This window comes from Boleophthalmus pectinirostris, unplaced genomic scaffold, assembly GCF_026225935.1.
Source record: "Boleophthalmus pectinirostris isolate CB_2022bp ecotype Guang Dong unplaced genomic scaffold, ASM2622593v1 HiC_scaffold_6, whole genome shotgun sequence".
NCBI classification, from domain to species: domain Eukaryota; kingdom Metazoa; phylum Chordata; class Actinopteri; order Gobiiformes; family Gobiidae; genus Boleophthalmus; species Boleophthalmus pectinirostris.
Window position 1 is genome coordinate 2809211 of NW_026571447.1, and position 15139 is coordinate 2824349.

Here is a 15139-nt window from a genome sequence, read left to right on the forward strand (position 1 = left end):
GTAAATGTGATCAGTGGTAAAATGAAGACTGCAGACGTATGTGCTGTTTGGAATCATCTGGAATTTGGTCTCATCTCTTCTAATCACATGTACCAGTGCACTCGGAGTTGTGTGTCAGTGGAGAAATGATGAAAACTGAGGTCTGGTTTGAATTGTTGATTAGCCGAACATAACAGAACATTACAATGACATGGAGAGAGGGATGTGACAATAACCAAAAGATTGTAATATTGTACCATCAGAAGTCTCACAATAATATCATGGTCCATCACAATATATCAAATTACAAGATTTTTCACTTAAAAGTATTAAAAATGAAGGCAGTGCATAGGCCATGATCCTTTACTAACTTTACTACATATTAACATACTTTAAAGCTTATTTCTGTGGAATATGGCAGTAATGATTCAAACTAAAGACAAAGATAAAAATACAAAAATAGTGTATGTACAGTTCTGTTAAACCTTCCAAAATATCGCAATACTTACCATATCATGAGAGGCATATTGTGATATTGTACCGTGAGAACTGGATATCGTTACATTCCCACATGGAGACGAAGAAAACTGGAACATTCTCTCAGTTTTCTTAGATTTTGTCAGACTTATTACTGTGAACAGAGTCTGCCGGAAGTTATCATCGTATGTTTCCAAATGAATCCGTGTGTCATTCGATCATTTGTTTTTCAACATAAAACCAAAAATAAGAAGTCGAAAAAACAACAGTTTTCTTCATTATTTGTCTCCACAATAAAAAATTTAAAAAAAGGATAACGATTAGTTTTTTCAGTTTTTGATTTTGTGTTTAAATGGTTAATATGGGATAATGACCGTTTCCCGTTTCCGTGACTTAAACTTTGATGCCGGACTAAACCAGGATTAAACCAGGATAAAACCAGGATAAAACCAGGATTAAACCAGGACCAAACCAGGACTAAACCAGGATTAAACCAGGACCAAACCAGGACAAACCAGGAAAACCAGGACCAAACCAGGACTAAACCGTTTTCGGTCCCGGTCTCAGTCCCGGTCTCAGTCCCGGTCTCAGTCCCGGTCTCAATCATGGTGTGCGCCTGGTCTGGTCCCGGTCTCAGTCCCGGTCTGGTCCTGGTCCTGGTCTGGTCCCGGTCTCAGTCCCAGTCTGGTCCTGGTCTGGTCCTGGTTTGGTCCTGGTCTGGTCCCGGTCTCAATCACGGTCTGCTCCTTGTCTCGTCCCGGTCTCAGTTCCAGTCTCAGTCCTAGTCTGGTCCCGGACTGGTCCCGGTCTTGTCCTGGTCTCAATCACAATGTGGTCCTGGTCTGGTCCCAGTCTCAGTCCCAGTCTTATCCCGGTCTCAGTCACGGTCTGCTCCTGGTCCAAGTCCTGATCTCAGTCCCGGTCTGGTTCTGGTCTGGTTCCGGACCTGTTTTAGTCCTGGTTTAGTCCTGGTTCAGTCCGGCATCGCAGTTTAAGTCACAGAAACAGGAAACGGCCGTTATCTGTTTTTTTTTTCCATTTTTCATTTAAACACAAAATCAAAATCCATTTTTTTTCATTTTGGTTTTAGAGACAAATAATGACGAAAATAGTTGTTTTTTTGTTTTCTCATGTTTGGTTTTATATTGAAAAACAAATGAACGAATGACACACGGATTCAAACATCTTCCTGGTTTGTGACACAAGCGTGAATAGACCATGTTCACCCTGATAATACTTTACTGGTCTATATTTTATGCAGATGTCCATATTTGTTTATCCCTGATTGGCTAAACCACCTGTCAATCATGCCCATCTGAACTCAAGAGATTCATTGGTGAAACTGCTTCTTCGTAAAGTGCTGAAGAAGTGTGTGTTCTAGATCTAGATAAAGCAAAAGTTTCAAATCAACGCACAAACATCAAATTCACATTGTACTGAATCCCCAGTCTGTTCACGGGTGATGTAAAGAGCGTCCACTAGAGGGCGGCGTTCCCCACAGAGAGGCCGAGCAGCAGTGTAATAGCAGAGGCGCTCCAGTAGTTGGCGCTAGAGGTGGGGGCGCTGTTGCACAGGTTGGTGTCGCAGCAAGTGTTGTAAAAAGTGAAGTTCAGTCCCAGCGCGTGTTTGTGTCCCGTCTGCCCGCACATGGACGCCGCTACACAGCTCCGCTCCGTCACCTCCACCTGGAAGTCCCCTGAACACACACACACACACACAGAGTTAAAGGGCCCATACTTTTCACACTATTCTGATCTGTTCTAATGTCGTTTCCTCATCACAAACAGACCTGGAGTTGTGTTTTGTTTCATTCACACATCTGTTATATACGGAAGCCAAGAGGGGTCACAACAAACACAAAAGCCGCAACAAATACAAATGCGACAACAAACCAAAAAAGCCACAACACGCCAACAGAAATGACCACGGGACTCTGTATTTGTTGCAGCGTTTGCATTAAAATAAACGCCACAACACAAACGCAAATGCCGCAACACATTAAAAAGCCGCAACACATTAAAAAGCCACAACACATTAAAAAGCCACGATGGAAGTGACCGCTGGACTCTATTTTCCGATGGACCGATCAAGCGGCAAGTGAAGAAAAAGAACTACAATGTGAAACGAATAATGATAAAACAATAAATTACTTTTACTTACGTTTCCAACTTCTCCGTTCCTTTACTTTTCACGTTGTAGTTCTTCTTCTTCACTTGCCACTTGATCGGTCCGTCGGAAAATAGAGTCCCGCAGTCACTTCCGTTGTGGCTTTTTAATTGTGTTGTGGCTTTTTAATGTGTTGCGGCATTTGCGTTTGTGTTGTGGCGTTTGTATTTGTTGCAGCGTTTGCATTAAAATAGAGTCCCGCGGTCATTTCCGTTGTGGCTTTTTTTGGTTTGTTGTGGCTTTGTGTTGTCGCATTTGTATTTGTTGTGACGTTTGTGTTTGTTGTGACCCCTCTCGGCTTCCTAAGTTATAGTTTAAAGGGCCCATCTCATGCAAAATCTACTTTTCAGAGTTTTCTACCTTCTAAGAGTGATGTGTGGGCCTTGTATTTGTCGCACAAGTGTTTTTTAGATTTATTCAGCGTTTTTAAACAAATTGCAGCGTATTTCTGCCACCCTCCCACGTGACAACGAACTAAAGCTGCTACAACGATGACGCAGCAGCTACACCTATGACGTGTTTGACGGAACAGAAAGTGCTTCACACCCGCCCCCCTCCCCTGCTCCACCACCTCCACCCCACCTCCACCCCGCATCGGCTGACAATTTTCACATGAAACAAAAGCGACAGCATAAGCTCATTGTTCTACACTGCAGTGAGCACGGTGTAATAAGTTGATCTACTAGTGTTTATTAAAACTTTATCAATCAGTAATGTTCATCTGATGTGGACGTGGTGCTTGAGCTTCGTGCTCCTCAAAGTCCTCTTCTGATTCTGGGTCCAACACATGCGGCTGAACGCGCTGTATCTCCATGATGAATAAAAGTTTATTCCTACCACTATCAGGGTGCACGCCTGTCTCCCCCTCCCTCCCTGAGATGGCGGAGGAAGGGCGGCTCACTCGTCGCCTATGTCACGTTTGGAGGGCGGAGCCTGTGCTTTCTCAGGATGGGCGGGGGGATGAGCAATAGCCGGACTTTCATAGTTCCTGGTCTGTTACTGACTCCAAGAAATCAGTAAGATTTCAGAACTATTGTGTAATGGATGTTCCAAAACCCAGATTGTGCTTGTTTATGTGCAGAAGATACAATGTGAAAAGAGTTATTTTATATGAGATAGGCTCTTTAAATGTCATCGATTTGAGCTGCCGAGGCACAGATGCGATCAACTTCCGTCCCTGAATTGTGTGTATATATTTTTTAAACAAATGTTTGTTAAAATGTCGTCCCTTTTTCTGTCCTCATCCATCATGTCGTGCATTTTTTTATTTATTTTTTTTGCAAGGTTGTTTACATTTCCAATTAAATGTGACTTGTATGTGATCTTCAGTGTGAACTTTAAATGCCCCAAAAGTGTCCCACATGAGGATTGGAGGACATAACGACTTCTAAACATGAACGCAGCATTGAGCACCTGGAGATTTTAAAGTTCCTCTCGTATCGGAGCCAAACATGTACAGAGGATTTGTTTTAAGGAGGAGATTGAGAAGGAGAAGGATGAGGTTTTTGGTCGTGGTGTTTTGTGGGGCAGTGGCAGCAACGTCTGTAGAAAGAAACGTGTGGGTACAGAGTCGCAGAGTGGTGGGATTGATCTGTGCTTCACTCACACAAAGCTCACACACAGTTTTCATCTGACGGGAGAAGAATGATTTCTGTAGGTGTGGCACAAGTCCCAGTATAAAGTCACTTCTATTCAGCCTTCGACCGAGACACAGACACCCACCTCAGACAAACATTCCCAAAGGCTGGTGCGATTATACTAGCGAAGACGACCAACTCCTCTAAAGCCAGGAGTTCAACCTGATGGAGGAGTGGGAGATAACACCCACCAACCCACATCAGGCCTCTGGGCCACCAGAACAGAACACCTTTCTAACTTAGAAAGGGAGCAGCTTGGACATCAACACCACCAGAGGTCTAAGGAGGAAGAGGAGAAGGGCATGACCTTAGTCACGTCTTGACTCCAAGCTGCCTCAGCTGCTCAAGCCAGAACCAGAAGAGAACTGTTCGTCCAAGCAGAAGAACTGAAGAACCCAGTCAGAACCCAGAACAGTCCCAGTCCCAACATATTGAGGGACTGCAGAAACCGGTTGCAGACCTGATAACGCTGTTGCAGCCAATCCTAGATGATTCCTGCAAAAAATCAGCAGAGTGGAAGATGGAAAAGCAGAGACTCCAGCAGGACTCTACTGATCTGAGTTCCAAACTCCAGGAAAAGTCTTTGGAGAATACACCTGGAGCATGCACTGGCCCAACTCAGAACAGACAGGTCATCTCCGGAGCTCAGACAACAAGAGGAGGCTGAGCAGAAGATCCAGATGCTCCAGGAACTAAAGCACATGCAGACACAGGTTCACAACATGGAGGAGGGGAAGGAGAACATTTTGTGGACCTGTGAGAAGCTGCAGGACAGCCTGAGGATGTCTGAGGAAGAGCACTCCATTTTGGAGAAGCGGTATGGTGCTCTGAAGCAGCTCTTAAAGAAGCTGGAGAAACAGCGCAGCCAAATGCGCAAAAAGAAGAGTGATCTGGTGCAGGAGGTGGAGCATGAGAAACATCAGTGCTGAGCTCCAGAAAGAAAACACAACCATTTTGAAGTCCTGTGAGGAGCTAAGCTTAGAGCGCTCCCTGCTGGAGGAGAAGTGCAGTGGACTAGAGGAGCTACTCAGGACCTCAGAGGAAGAGTGCTCCCTGCTGGTGACTAAGAACACTGCACTTCAACAGGAGCTCGAGCAGGAAAAACTGGACAAAGATGAACTGCTAAATGAGAAGGCCGCCCTCACCCCAGACCTGCCACGAGCTAAACGCAGAGCTCTCAGTGCATTTCGAGAGATGTGGTGCAGTGCAGGAAAAACTGAGCAGGTCTGAGGAAAAGAACTTCCTGCTCATTGAAAATAACTGCACTCTAGGGCAGGAAGTGAAGGAGGAAAAAATGTGGCAGAGCACAATTAGAGAATGAGAAGGCCACCATGTTGAGGACCCGTGAAGACCTCAAGGCAGAGAGAGACCTGCTGGTGGACAGATGCGGTGCACTGGACCACGCTCTGACATAGGAAGAGCCCTCCCTGCAGGTGGAGAGATATAGAACATTAGAACAGCTCTTGACAAAAGCAGAGGAAGAGCGCTCCCTGCTGATGGTGAAGAACAGGGCTCTACACCAGCAGGTAGAGCAGGAAAATCAAATAAACTGCTCTAGAGGAGGAGAAAACGGCTCTTAAAGACCTGTGAGGAGCTGAACACTGAGCGCTCCCTACAGGTTCAAAGAGTCAGCACCTTGGAGGAAAAGCAGAGGAGAACAGAAAAACAGCGCTCCCTGCTGGAGGAGGTGAGCGCAGCGCTGGAGCAGGAGCTGGAGAAGAAAAAGAGGAGGTGGTACAGGAGGCTCCTGTTGTGCACATGAACAATAAAGCTTAGCAAAATAAAACTTAATGTTGTATTCGTATTTCTAAACTGCGCTAGTATTAATATTGATAATATTAGTAAACAGTTACAGTTCACAACATATATTTTTGAACACACACCTTTTTGCACATTTTTAAAATAGAAAACCTAAAAAATGTTAACCTCAGTAATCTAAATGTAAATATACTGATCTTATTTTTCCAGAATATGCAATGATAAAAACATGGCTATTCATATACCCATTATTTATAGTAAAATAAAGACATAAATACAATAAAAATAATACATAAATACATAAAAAAAAATGACTACTGCCAATGATAATAATGATGATGATAATAATAATAATAATAATAATAATGAAATAAGTTATTGTTGTAATTATTGTAATTAATAATAGAGACAACCATTATAATCAGTATTATGGTTGTAGTAATAATAATAATAATAATAATAATAATAATAATAATAATAATAATAATAATAATAATAATAATAAATAATATTGTTGTAATTATTGTAATTAATAATAAGACAACCATAAATCAATTATGGTTGTAATAATAATAATAATAATAATAATAATAATAATAATAATAATAATAATAATAATAATAATAAATAATAATAAATAATAATAATAATAATAAAAATAAAATAAATAAAAAATACTTTTAGATTGCTTTCTTTGAGATTGTGACGGATGGTGAAAGATGATGAAAAGAAATGATGATGGTGAAAATAAATAGTTTAAGTATAGGGACTAAAAAAATTATTATGTCTATTTATACAAACAGTTTATGGTCCCATCCCAGATACAAAAGAGCCAGAGTCCTCCGTGTTTCAGGGCCCCGGTGCCACAGACTGAACACTGAATCTCTGAGTTATTCCAGGACTGAGCAGAACCTCAGGACACAGGTGATGATGAGGAGGAGATGTGCATGAACATGATCAAATGGAGTATCCCGGTTTCTTGACATAAACTTACACATGCGCAAGCGCAAAAATGAACTTAAATCAATTTAATAAACCAGGAAAAATACAAACCACGAGCTCCTTCAGCAGAGGAAGCTCGGGAGGTTTAACCAGCGGTGAGGAGCCACTGCACAGATCAAATCCAACAGATTCTTCATTAAAATGTTCTGCAGAAATAAACTCAACTTTACAACATATAAACCATAACAACTATAAATCCACATCAGCTCTGATCATATAATTCAGCTCTGATCACATTTGTTTACATTTTACAGAAACAAAACTTAAGACTACATGACTAATTAGCATAAACTGTCTTAGTTCAACAATAAACTGAATACATCACGTACATTTACACTCATAACAGAACATTTAAAGGGCCAATATCGAGCTCTTTTCTCAAACCGAAAACCGTTTATTCCACTTTCTGATGTCGTGTGGTGATACTGGAAGTGTTCCTGTGTTTTTAAACTCCACACACCTTCACTAGAATCATTTGAATCATTTCAGCCGTTCATCTGTTCACTTGAAAACCATCGCATTTCATGACATCACAAGGTGGAATCATAAGTCTAACATTTTACTTTATAAACACAGAGTTTCCTGGTACTTCTCTGTATTTATAATAGTTTTTGGGTGAACCTCCAGGTGTAGTCCTGTGAGCCAGGTCCATATGAACAAAACAGCGAAATAAAAACCCCAGGATCATGTAAAGTGGGTTAATACGAACATTTCATGACATCACAAGGTGAAACTGAGCATTCTGAGTTTTGGAGATGTAGACAGACTAATAATGCAGGATTACTCAAACATGTGTGAATGAAACAAAACACACTTCCAGGTGTGTTTTTGAGGAGGGAACAACATTGTAACATGGCTTAAACAAAAGTCAGTTGTGTGTTGTAGGAGTTTTAAAGTGTGAGGTGTGAGTTTAGTGAGCGGCAGACGTCCTCACCTCTGCGTCCGACTGCACGACTCGACAGACACAGCTGCTCCACAGGACACTTCACTGGGAACCGGATACACTCCCCTGGAGAGACCACCGGAAACACACACGTGTAACAGAAGAGAGGAGCTGAGCAGAAAGAGAAAGAGAGAGGGTTTAATACTTAATTTACACAGCACAGGGGTCTCCAAATGTTTTCCTCTGGTGAGCTGCTTTTACAAAACAAAAATGCCAGAGAGCTGCTATTTTTAGGGGTTGTAGGAAATTTAGTATAGAGGCTTTGCACTGTCACGTGACCCCTATAGCAACGGTATCTATGCCGCCATGACACCGGACACACTATGTCATTGACTTCAGCAGCATCAGAGAAACATGGGCAGGTTTTGTTGTGTATTTGGTTGTTCTAGACGCTCTGAAAGGGATAAAACAATTTGTTTCTTCACTGTTCCTCTGGAAATGACTCATCAGGATCAAACAAGGGAATTATCGAAAAAAAGACGCGGATTATGGCTAGAGAACATAAACCGCGAAGAGATTTCCAATGTTACCATCAAGACACCCGAAGTTTTATCAAGGTATTTGCTATTTAAACTGTTTCATAGTTTATTTAAAGAGAAGCACATTTACTGAACTAAAATTTAAAAAGTAAACATTTGCAGTGTGAGTGGCAGTAGAAACTGTATCTTCCAGTGCACATATAAACATGTCACTCGTCGTAGGACCCATGTTTTCTTTATTGTCTTGCTTATCCATAACTATGTCTTCTAGAATGAATCGCTTTTTGTGAGTGGATCTTTGTAACGTTTGCGAGGATCTTTTCATGGCCGATTCTTTCGAGGTTCGGCTCACAGACTCTTCTCATTAAATAAGCTATGAAACAATTTAAATAGCAAATACCTTGATGAAACTTCGGGTGTCTTGATGGCAACATTGGAAATCTCTTTATGTTCTCTAGTCATAATCTGTGTCTTTTTTTTCGATAATTCCCTTGTTTGATCCTGATGAGTCATTTCCAGAGGAACAGTGAAGAAACGAATCGTTTTATCCCTTTCAGAGCGTCTAGAACAACCAAAATACACAACAAAACCTGCCCATGTTTCTCCGATGCTGCTGAAGTCAATGACATAGTGTGCCATGGTGCCACGGTGTCATGGCGGTGTAGGTACTGTTGCTATAGGGGTGACGTGAGAGTGCAAAGCCTCCTATATTAAAGAGCCACAGCAAGCCTTAGATGAAGTACAGACTGCAGGGCTTAACGCTCAATTCAGATTTTTTGTGAAATCCGATGTTTTTGCGAGGTCCTTCACATTTCCAGTTAAATGTGACTTGTATGTGACTCCAGTGTGAACATTAAATGGCCCGAAAGTGTCCCACATGTGACACTGGAGACACGATGACGTCAACCGCAGTGAGCGTCTCTGTGTTTACAGAAGTTGTCCAAACATGGACGCAGCATCGAGCACCTGGAGATTTTAAAGTTCCTCTCGTACCGGAGCCAGAACATGAACAACTTACTTGTTTTAAGGAGGAGACTGAGAAGGAGAAGGACGAGGTTTTTGGCTGCAGCATTTTGTGGGACAGCGGCAGAAACGTCCGTTGAAAGAAACGTGTGGATGTGGAGATGTAGCCGTGAGTGGTGATGTGCTTTGCTTCAGTGCTTCAATGTAACAGTCTATTATGTTCATGATTAAGTATATGACTGAAGAAAATTACCTACTACTACTACTAAACTAAACTAAAAACACATTCCACTGTGGGGCTGTTGGGAAGTGAGGCGGCAGAGTGTTCCAGAGCTTGGGCCCGGTCGCAGAGAAGCTCCTGACATCCAGGTTTTAAAGGGATAGTTTGGATTTTTTTGACATGAATCTGTATGGCATCCACACTGACTTACCCCCGACAGTGTCCGGTGAGCCAAGATACTGACGAAAAGTAGTCCGGCAAGTTGGCAGGAGACACGAAAATAACGTGTTTTTGTTCTCAAAACAATATGTGTTCAAAAGAGTGATATATTTACATCACAAAACCTTTGTCCTCAAAAACGTCAGACCTCATAATCACTTGGCCCTATTTTCTCTCCGTTCGTATCACTGCGCGCGCTGCTGCCAGGTGACAGCCGCGCACAGATCCATCACTTTCTGCAACTGTTTGGCAGTGTTTATGTGCTCAGACCATGGATCTATTAAAATAACTAGATACAGAATTGCTGCTTGTAGCTGCCTCCAGTTGATGTAGTGTCACTCACTGGGCCAAGAGAAGATTTTTCTCATAGAGGCAATGTAATCACAAACTGCTCGTGTTTGTCTGACAGGGACCTACAATTTTCAAAAATTTTGGATTTTGTGGCAATTTTTGTCTATTATTAGATCATAAACTTTTTCTCAGCTCAAAATCCTTCAGTTGTCTTAAACGCTTTATAATCGTTCACTCCAGCTCCGCTCTGCTTCGCTCTAGCTCCTCTCGCTCTGATTGGTCAAAGTGAACACGTGATACACGAGCGCGCACTCTGTGTATGCACTCACGTGCATTTGCGTGTGCCTGTGGGAGAAAAGACACTACTGCACATGCTCAGTCGGCCCACAGCCACCGGAAGTACCTCGTCGGGCTAAAGGCGAATCTGGAATCATGCACCATTGAGCTCGGCCCATTGACTTGAACGGGCGGCCATTTTGGAACCTGGGGGCTTGGCTCAGACCGCTGCGATGTGAGAGAGCTAATGTGAGAGCTAGAGCGATAAGTATATATGCTTGTATAAGCTATATAAGAATATATGTAAAACATGGTGTGAACTCTTGATTCTCCAGGCTGTAACAACAAATATCTGTTTGAATCTCCACACACATTTCACCATTTTCCTGTCACGGACTTTGCTCTGAGGAAACTTTGGCTTCTTGCCTTCAATGTGGAAACCAAAGATAAAAAAGCTTCGTGTGTGCAGTGCGCAATTCAGCGATGAAGATATGTTCCTTCATGCCCAGGACAGAGGAAGAAATCTGTTTAGAAGAGCACTGCTGTACCTGCACCCAGGTAAGAACAAAGAGGTGCTGTGTTTACAAGAGGACAGGCTCAAGAATCAACAGTAAATCACTCAGTGTCATATCACCAGGGAAGCTTCGACAAAACGTAACTTTATAAGTCGACTGTTATTACTATTGTAAATGTCTCTTACACTATTGGCAGCAGCGACGTGGACGTGTGGATGATTCATGTTTCTATTAGTCGTCCATGCCTTACCTTGCACTTGCTGTAGAGAAGCAAAGACTAAGTTATCGTAACAGAAGATGTTTTGTCTGTTAAAAGAAACTAAAAAGCCCAGACTTTACTGAACCATATAAAAAAATATTATTGATAGAAGAGGAGACACGTCCACGCAGCAGCAGCATGATTTAGTCCTGGTTTAGTCCTGGTTTAGTCCTGGTTTAGATCTAGTTTAGATCTAGTTTAGATGTAGTTTTGACCTGGTTTTAGTTCTGGTTTAGACCTGGTTTAGACCTGATTTAGATCTAGTTTAGATGTAGTTTTGACCTGGTTTTAGTTCTGGTTTAGTCCTGGTTTAGACCTGGTTTAGATCTAGTTTAGACCTGGTTTAGTTTCCGGCAATGAGTGGAATTACCGGGAAAAAAAAAAAAAAGCCCGAAATGTGAAAACAGGAAAATACCGCCGTGTAATCCATTTATAACTGTAATCCAATTACCACTTACCTCACTGAAACAGTAACTGTAACTGAATACAGTTACTCATAATTTGTACTCTGATTACATAACTCCGGTAAATGTAATCTGTTACTCCCCAACTCTCCCCTCCCCCTCTCCTCTCTCACGGGCAAAAAACACATCCAACTTTTAATAACACTAAACTGGTTGCACTGTTGCATTTTTTTTTGGTCATGATTCTCAGGTCTCTGTGTGAATGTCCCTGTCTGTGTATGTTACATGACACACCCTCATCATGCTGCTATAAGAACGTCTCATGTTGTACTGAGGCCACTCCGGGTTAATGTCTACACTTGGGTTTAAGGGGTATTTATTATTTATGGGTTTGCGCTTTATGGGACGCTCCAAACGCAATTTCGTTGTTCTCTGTGACAATGACTAGAAGTTGAAATAAACATAAACAAACATAAACATAAACATAAACACTGGACGTGATGGTTCCAGTTGTGGCTCCAGTTTCAACTTGTACCACTTCTCTGTCCCTCTTCTCTCTCTCTTCTAACTCCATCTGGTGAATTTCAGCATCAGTATATTCGGGTTCATAAAGATCTCCCCTCGGCTCTGTGCTAAAGACAATGTCTTCATCATCGGTGTCGTAGTCAGACATGTTGTGACTAACATTCCCAGCAGTAAGCAAAGTGAAACAGGCGCGTTTTATGCCCCACGAGCTGGAGCTGGACCCCGGACCTCAGAGCGTACTAGAGTGTACATCTGGATGAGGTGCGAGACGTCCATTCAAAGCTTTTTGTGAAGGTAACAACATTATAAAATGATTTCAAGCTGAGAGGAGTCAGTTTTGTGTCATATAGAACCTTTAAGTTAAACGCATCACTTACCCACAGCGACCAGAGAACTCAGGAACAGCAGCACGCACAAAACCCACGCCATCTCCTCTCTCTTCTGTCTTCAAATTCCAAAATAAAGCCAAAATCTAAAGTTTTTCCTCTCCTCCTTCTCTTCCTCTCCTCCTCTCCTCCTCCTCCTCTGCGGTCAGACAGTTCATGATTTCGTCGGCTGCGCCAAATTTCGTTAAGCTGCTTCTAATATTGCGTCAATTAGCTGCAAAGATCCACCAGAGGAACTTTAAATGCAATTAATCTCTCCTCTCCACAAGCATGTTTTAAGACTTCCTACGCACGGTTCACCCAGCTCTTGAATCTCCTCTTAAAGCTCTAATGAGTAACGTTTAGCTGGAGTTTAGTGCGTAGTGGTGGAGTAATTGGAGTCTTATGACCAAGAAAAGCCCAAAGGAAAGAAAAAAAAAAACAAGAAGAAATCCACAAAAATGTTGAAATTCTGAAATAACAAAAAATAACACTGAATCTTATCTTCAGCCTGAGTTAGTTTAATAAATCGTGTTAAAGATTTTGGCCTGATTCCTGATCGTTGTGATGAGGGAAGTGAGTTAGAGCTGTCCTCGTTTCTCACAGCGAACAAAAGAACTGTTGTTTTGACCCCAGCGAGTTTTAAAACCACATTTCAAGAATGTTTCTTATCATTTGTATGTGGATGACTTACAACTGTATGTTCTTTTAAAGAAACAGAAATGGACAGACTAAAAACCCTCCTGCAGTGCTTCTTTTGTATAAAAAACAAACTTCTTACAACTTAATGATGAAAAAACAGAAACTCTTATTCTGGCACCAGATGAAAAAATTCCTCAAATTAAGGATCACCTCGTCTCACTGAGCCCCTCAGTCCAATCCAGCGTTAGAAATCTAGAGTGCTGTTGGACAAATCCATGTCTTTAGAGGAGCACTGCAGCCAAGTGGTTAAAAGCTGTTTTTATCAGCTTCAGAACATCATTAAACTCAACCAATTTTATCAAATGCTGATCTTGAAATGATTGTTCACTCTTTTATTTCATCTCATTTAGATTATTGTTATTCTTTTTTTACTTTAACTTCTTAGGTTCTTTTTAAAGACAATGCAGTAAAGTGTATTTACCTTGTTGACATGTTTCGGCTGCTGCTGCATCTTCAGAACTGTCACCGGTGTTGGTGGTGACGTGTCGTATATCAGCTGTTGTTACTTCCTGTAGGCGTGGTCAGACCTGATGGACCTGCAGGTCGCTCAGACTGACCACGCCTCCCGTCGCCCGGTGTCTCTGGAGTCGAAATAATAAAACCACTCATCGGTCAAACTAAATTCCACTGCAAGAATGCGAAACAATTGGCACAGGAACTAAAAAACATTACAATAGCACCGGATGAAATACTCATATCACACGACGTCATATCACTGTTCACCAAAACACCCATGGATGTCACACTACACATAGTACAGGAAAAACTTAAAAAGGACAGAACACTCAAAAAAACGCACAAATCTAACAGTTGATGACATTACACAATTATTACATTTTGTGGCCAAATCTACATATTTTCAGTACAACAGCATAATTTACAGACAGAAAGAGGGGTTTGCAATGGGAGATCCACTATCAGCAATAATGAGCAGTTTTTTCATGGAGGACCTGGAACAGAAAGCATTCAACACCGCACCACCACAATGCCGTTTAACCTTTTGGAAACGCTACGTAGATGACATCCTGGAGAAAATACTGCAAGGACACACGCAAGAACTTACGGACCATCTCAACACACAAGACGACACAGGTAATATTCAATTCACACACGAGGAGGAGAAAGATGGAGCCATATCTTTTCTGGACATTAAAATCCACCACATCGCAGACGGCAGCATCAAAATGACTGTATACCGGAAACCTACACACACTGACCAATATCTGCTCTGGACATCCGAACATCCCACTGCACACAAACTTTCAGTAGTAAGAACATTATTGGAACGGGCCACACCGACAGGGAGGAAGAGGAGAGACATCATACAAGCACTCAAACAATGTCAATATCCCAGCTGAGCCATAAACAAAGGCAAACAACAAGTTATCAATAAAGCCAACAAACCCAGGAAAAAAATACAACAATCCAACACAGGGCAGCAGGACAAAAACATAGTCACACTACCGAACATCAGAGGAATAACCGAACCCATCCAGAGAGAAATGAAAAAACACAACATAAACACTGGAGTAAAACCAGACACAAAACTCCGCCAACAACTCGTACACCCCAAGGACAAAATCCCACAAGAACAAAAATGCAATGCCATCTACGAAATCCAATGCAAATCATGCAATAAATCATACATAGGGGAAACAGGCCGGGCATTTCACATCCGCAAAAAGGAACACCAAAAGGAATGCGAAAAGGAAACGTCAGGGAGACTCACCAGAACACAAAAAGATAAAGCAGAACAGGAAAACCTAAAATCCGCCATATCAGACACTGTAAAAGAAACAACCACATTCTGGATTGGGACGGGGCTCGGGTCATTGGATCAGAAAACAACAAGTTCAAACGCTGGATCAAGGAGGACGGTGAAATCAGGAAACGAGGCACGGACAGCATTAACCGTGATGACGGAGCGTTCCTCCTTTCACACACCTGGGACACCCTCCT

General features: G+C 42.0%; 1 protein-coding gene across 1 annotated transcript; it reads right to left on the reverse strand.

Moving 5' to 3' along the window:
• Window positions 1-1934: 1934 nt before the first annotated feature.
• On the reverse strand, window positions 1935-12548 carry LOC129411724 (protein Bouncer-like). Its single transcript, XM_055163359.1, has 3 exons — window positions 12491-12548; window positions 7954-8073; window positions 1935-2152 (listed from the first exon to the last, which is right to left on the reverse strand). Exons 1-3 carry the CDS (start codon window positions 12540-12542, stop codon window positions 1935-1937), a joined length of 390 nt encoding a protein of 129 aa, XP_055019334.1. The 5' UTR covers window positions 12543-12548.
• Between the last annotated feature and the right edge of the window lie 2591 nt (window positions 12549-15139).

Excerpts from the sequence above, each read along its gene's own strand:
- LOC129411724 (XM_055163359.1), bottom strand. The coding sequence starts at position 12,542 with ATGGCGTGGGTTTTGTGCGTGCTGCTGTTCCTGAGTTCTCTGGTCGCT. Across the intron at positions 8,074-12,490 it reads GAGTTCTCTGGTCGCTGTGG|CTCCTCTCTTCTGTTACACG; the intron begins GTAAGTGATGCG and ends CTTTCTGCTCAG. Across the intron at positions 2,153-7,953 it reads TCGTGCAGTCGGACGCAGAG|GGGACTTCCAGGTGGAGGTG; the intron begins GTGAGGACGTCT and ends GTGTGTGTTCAG.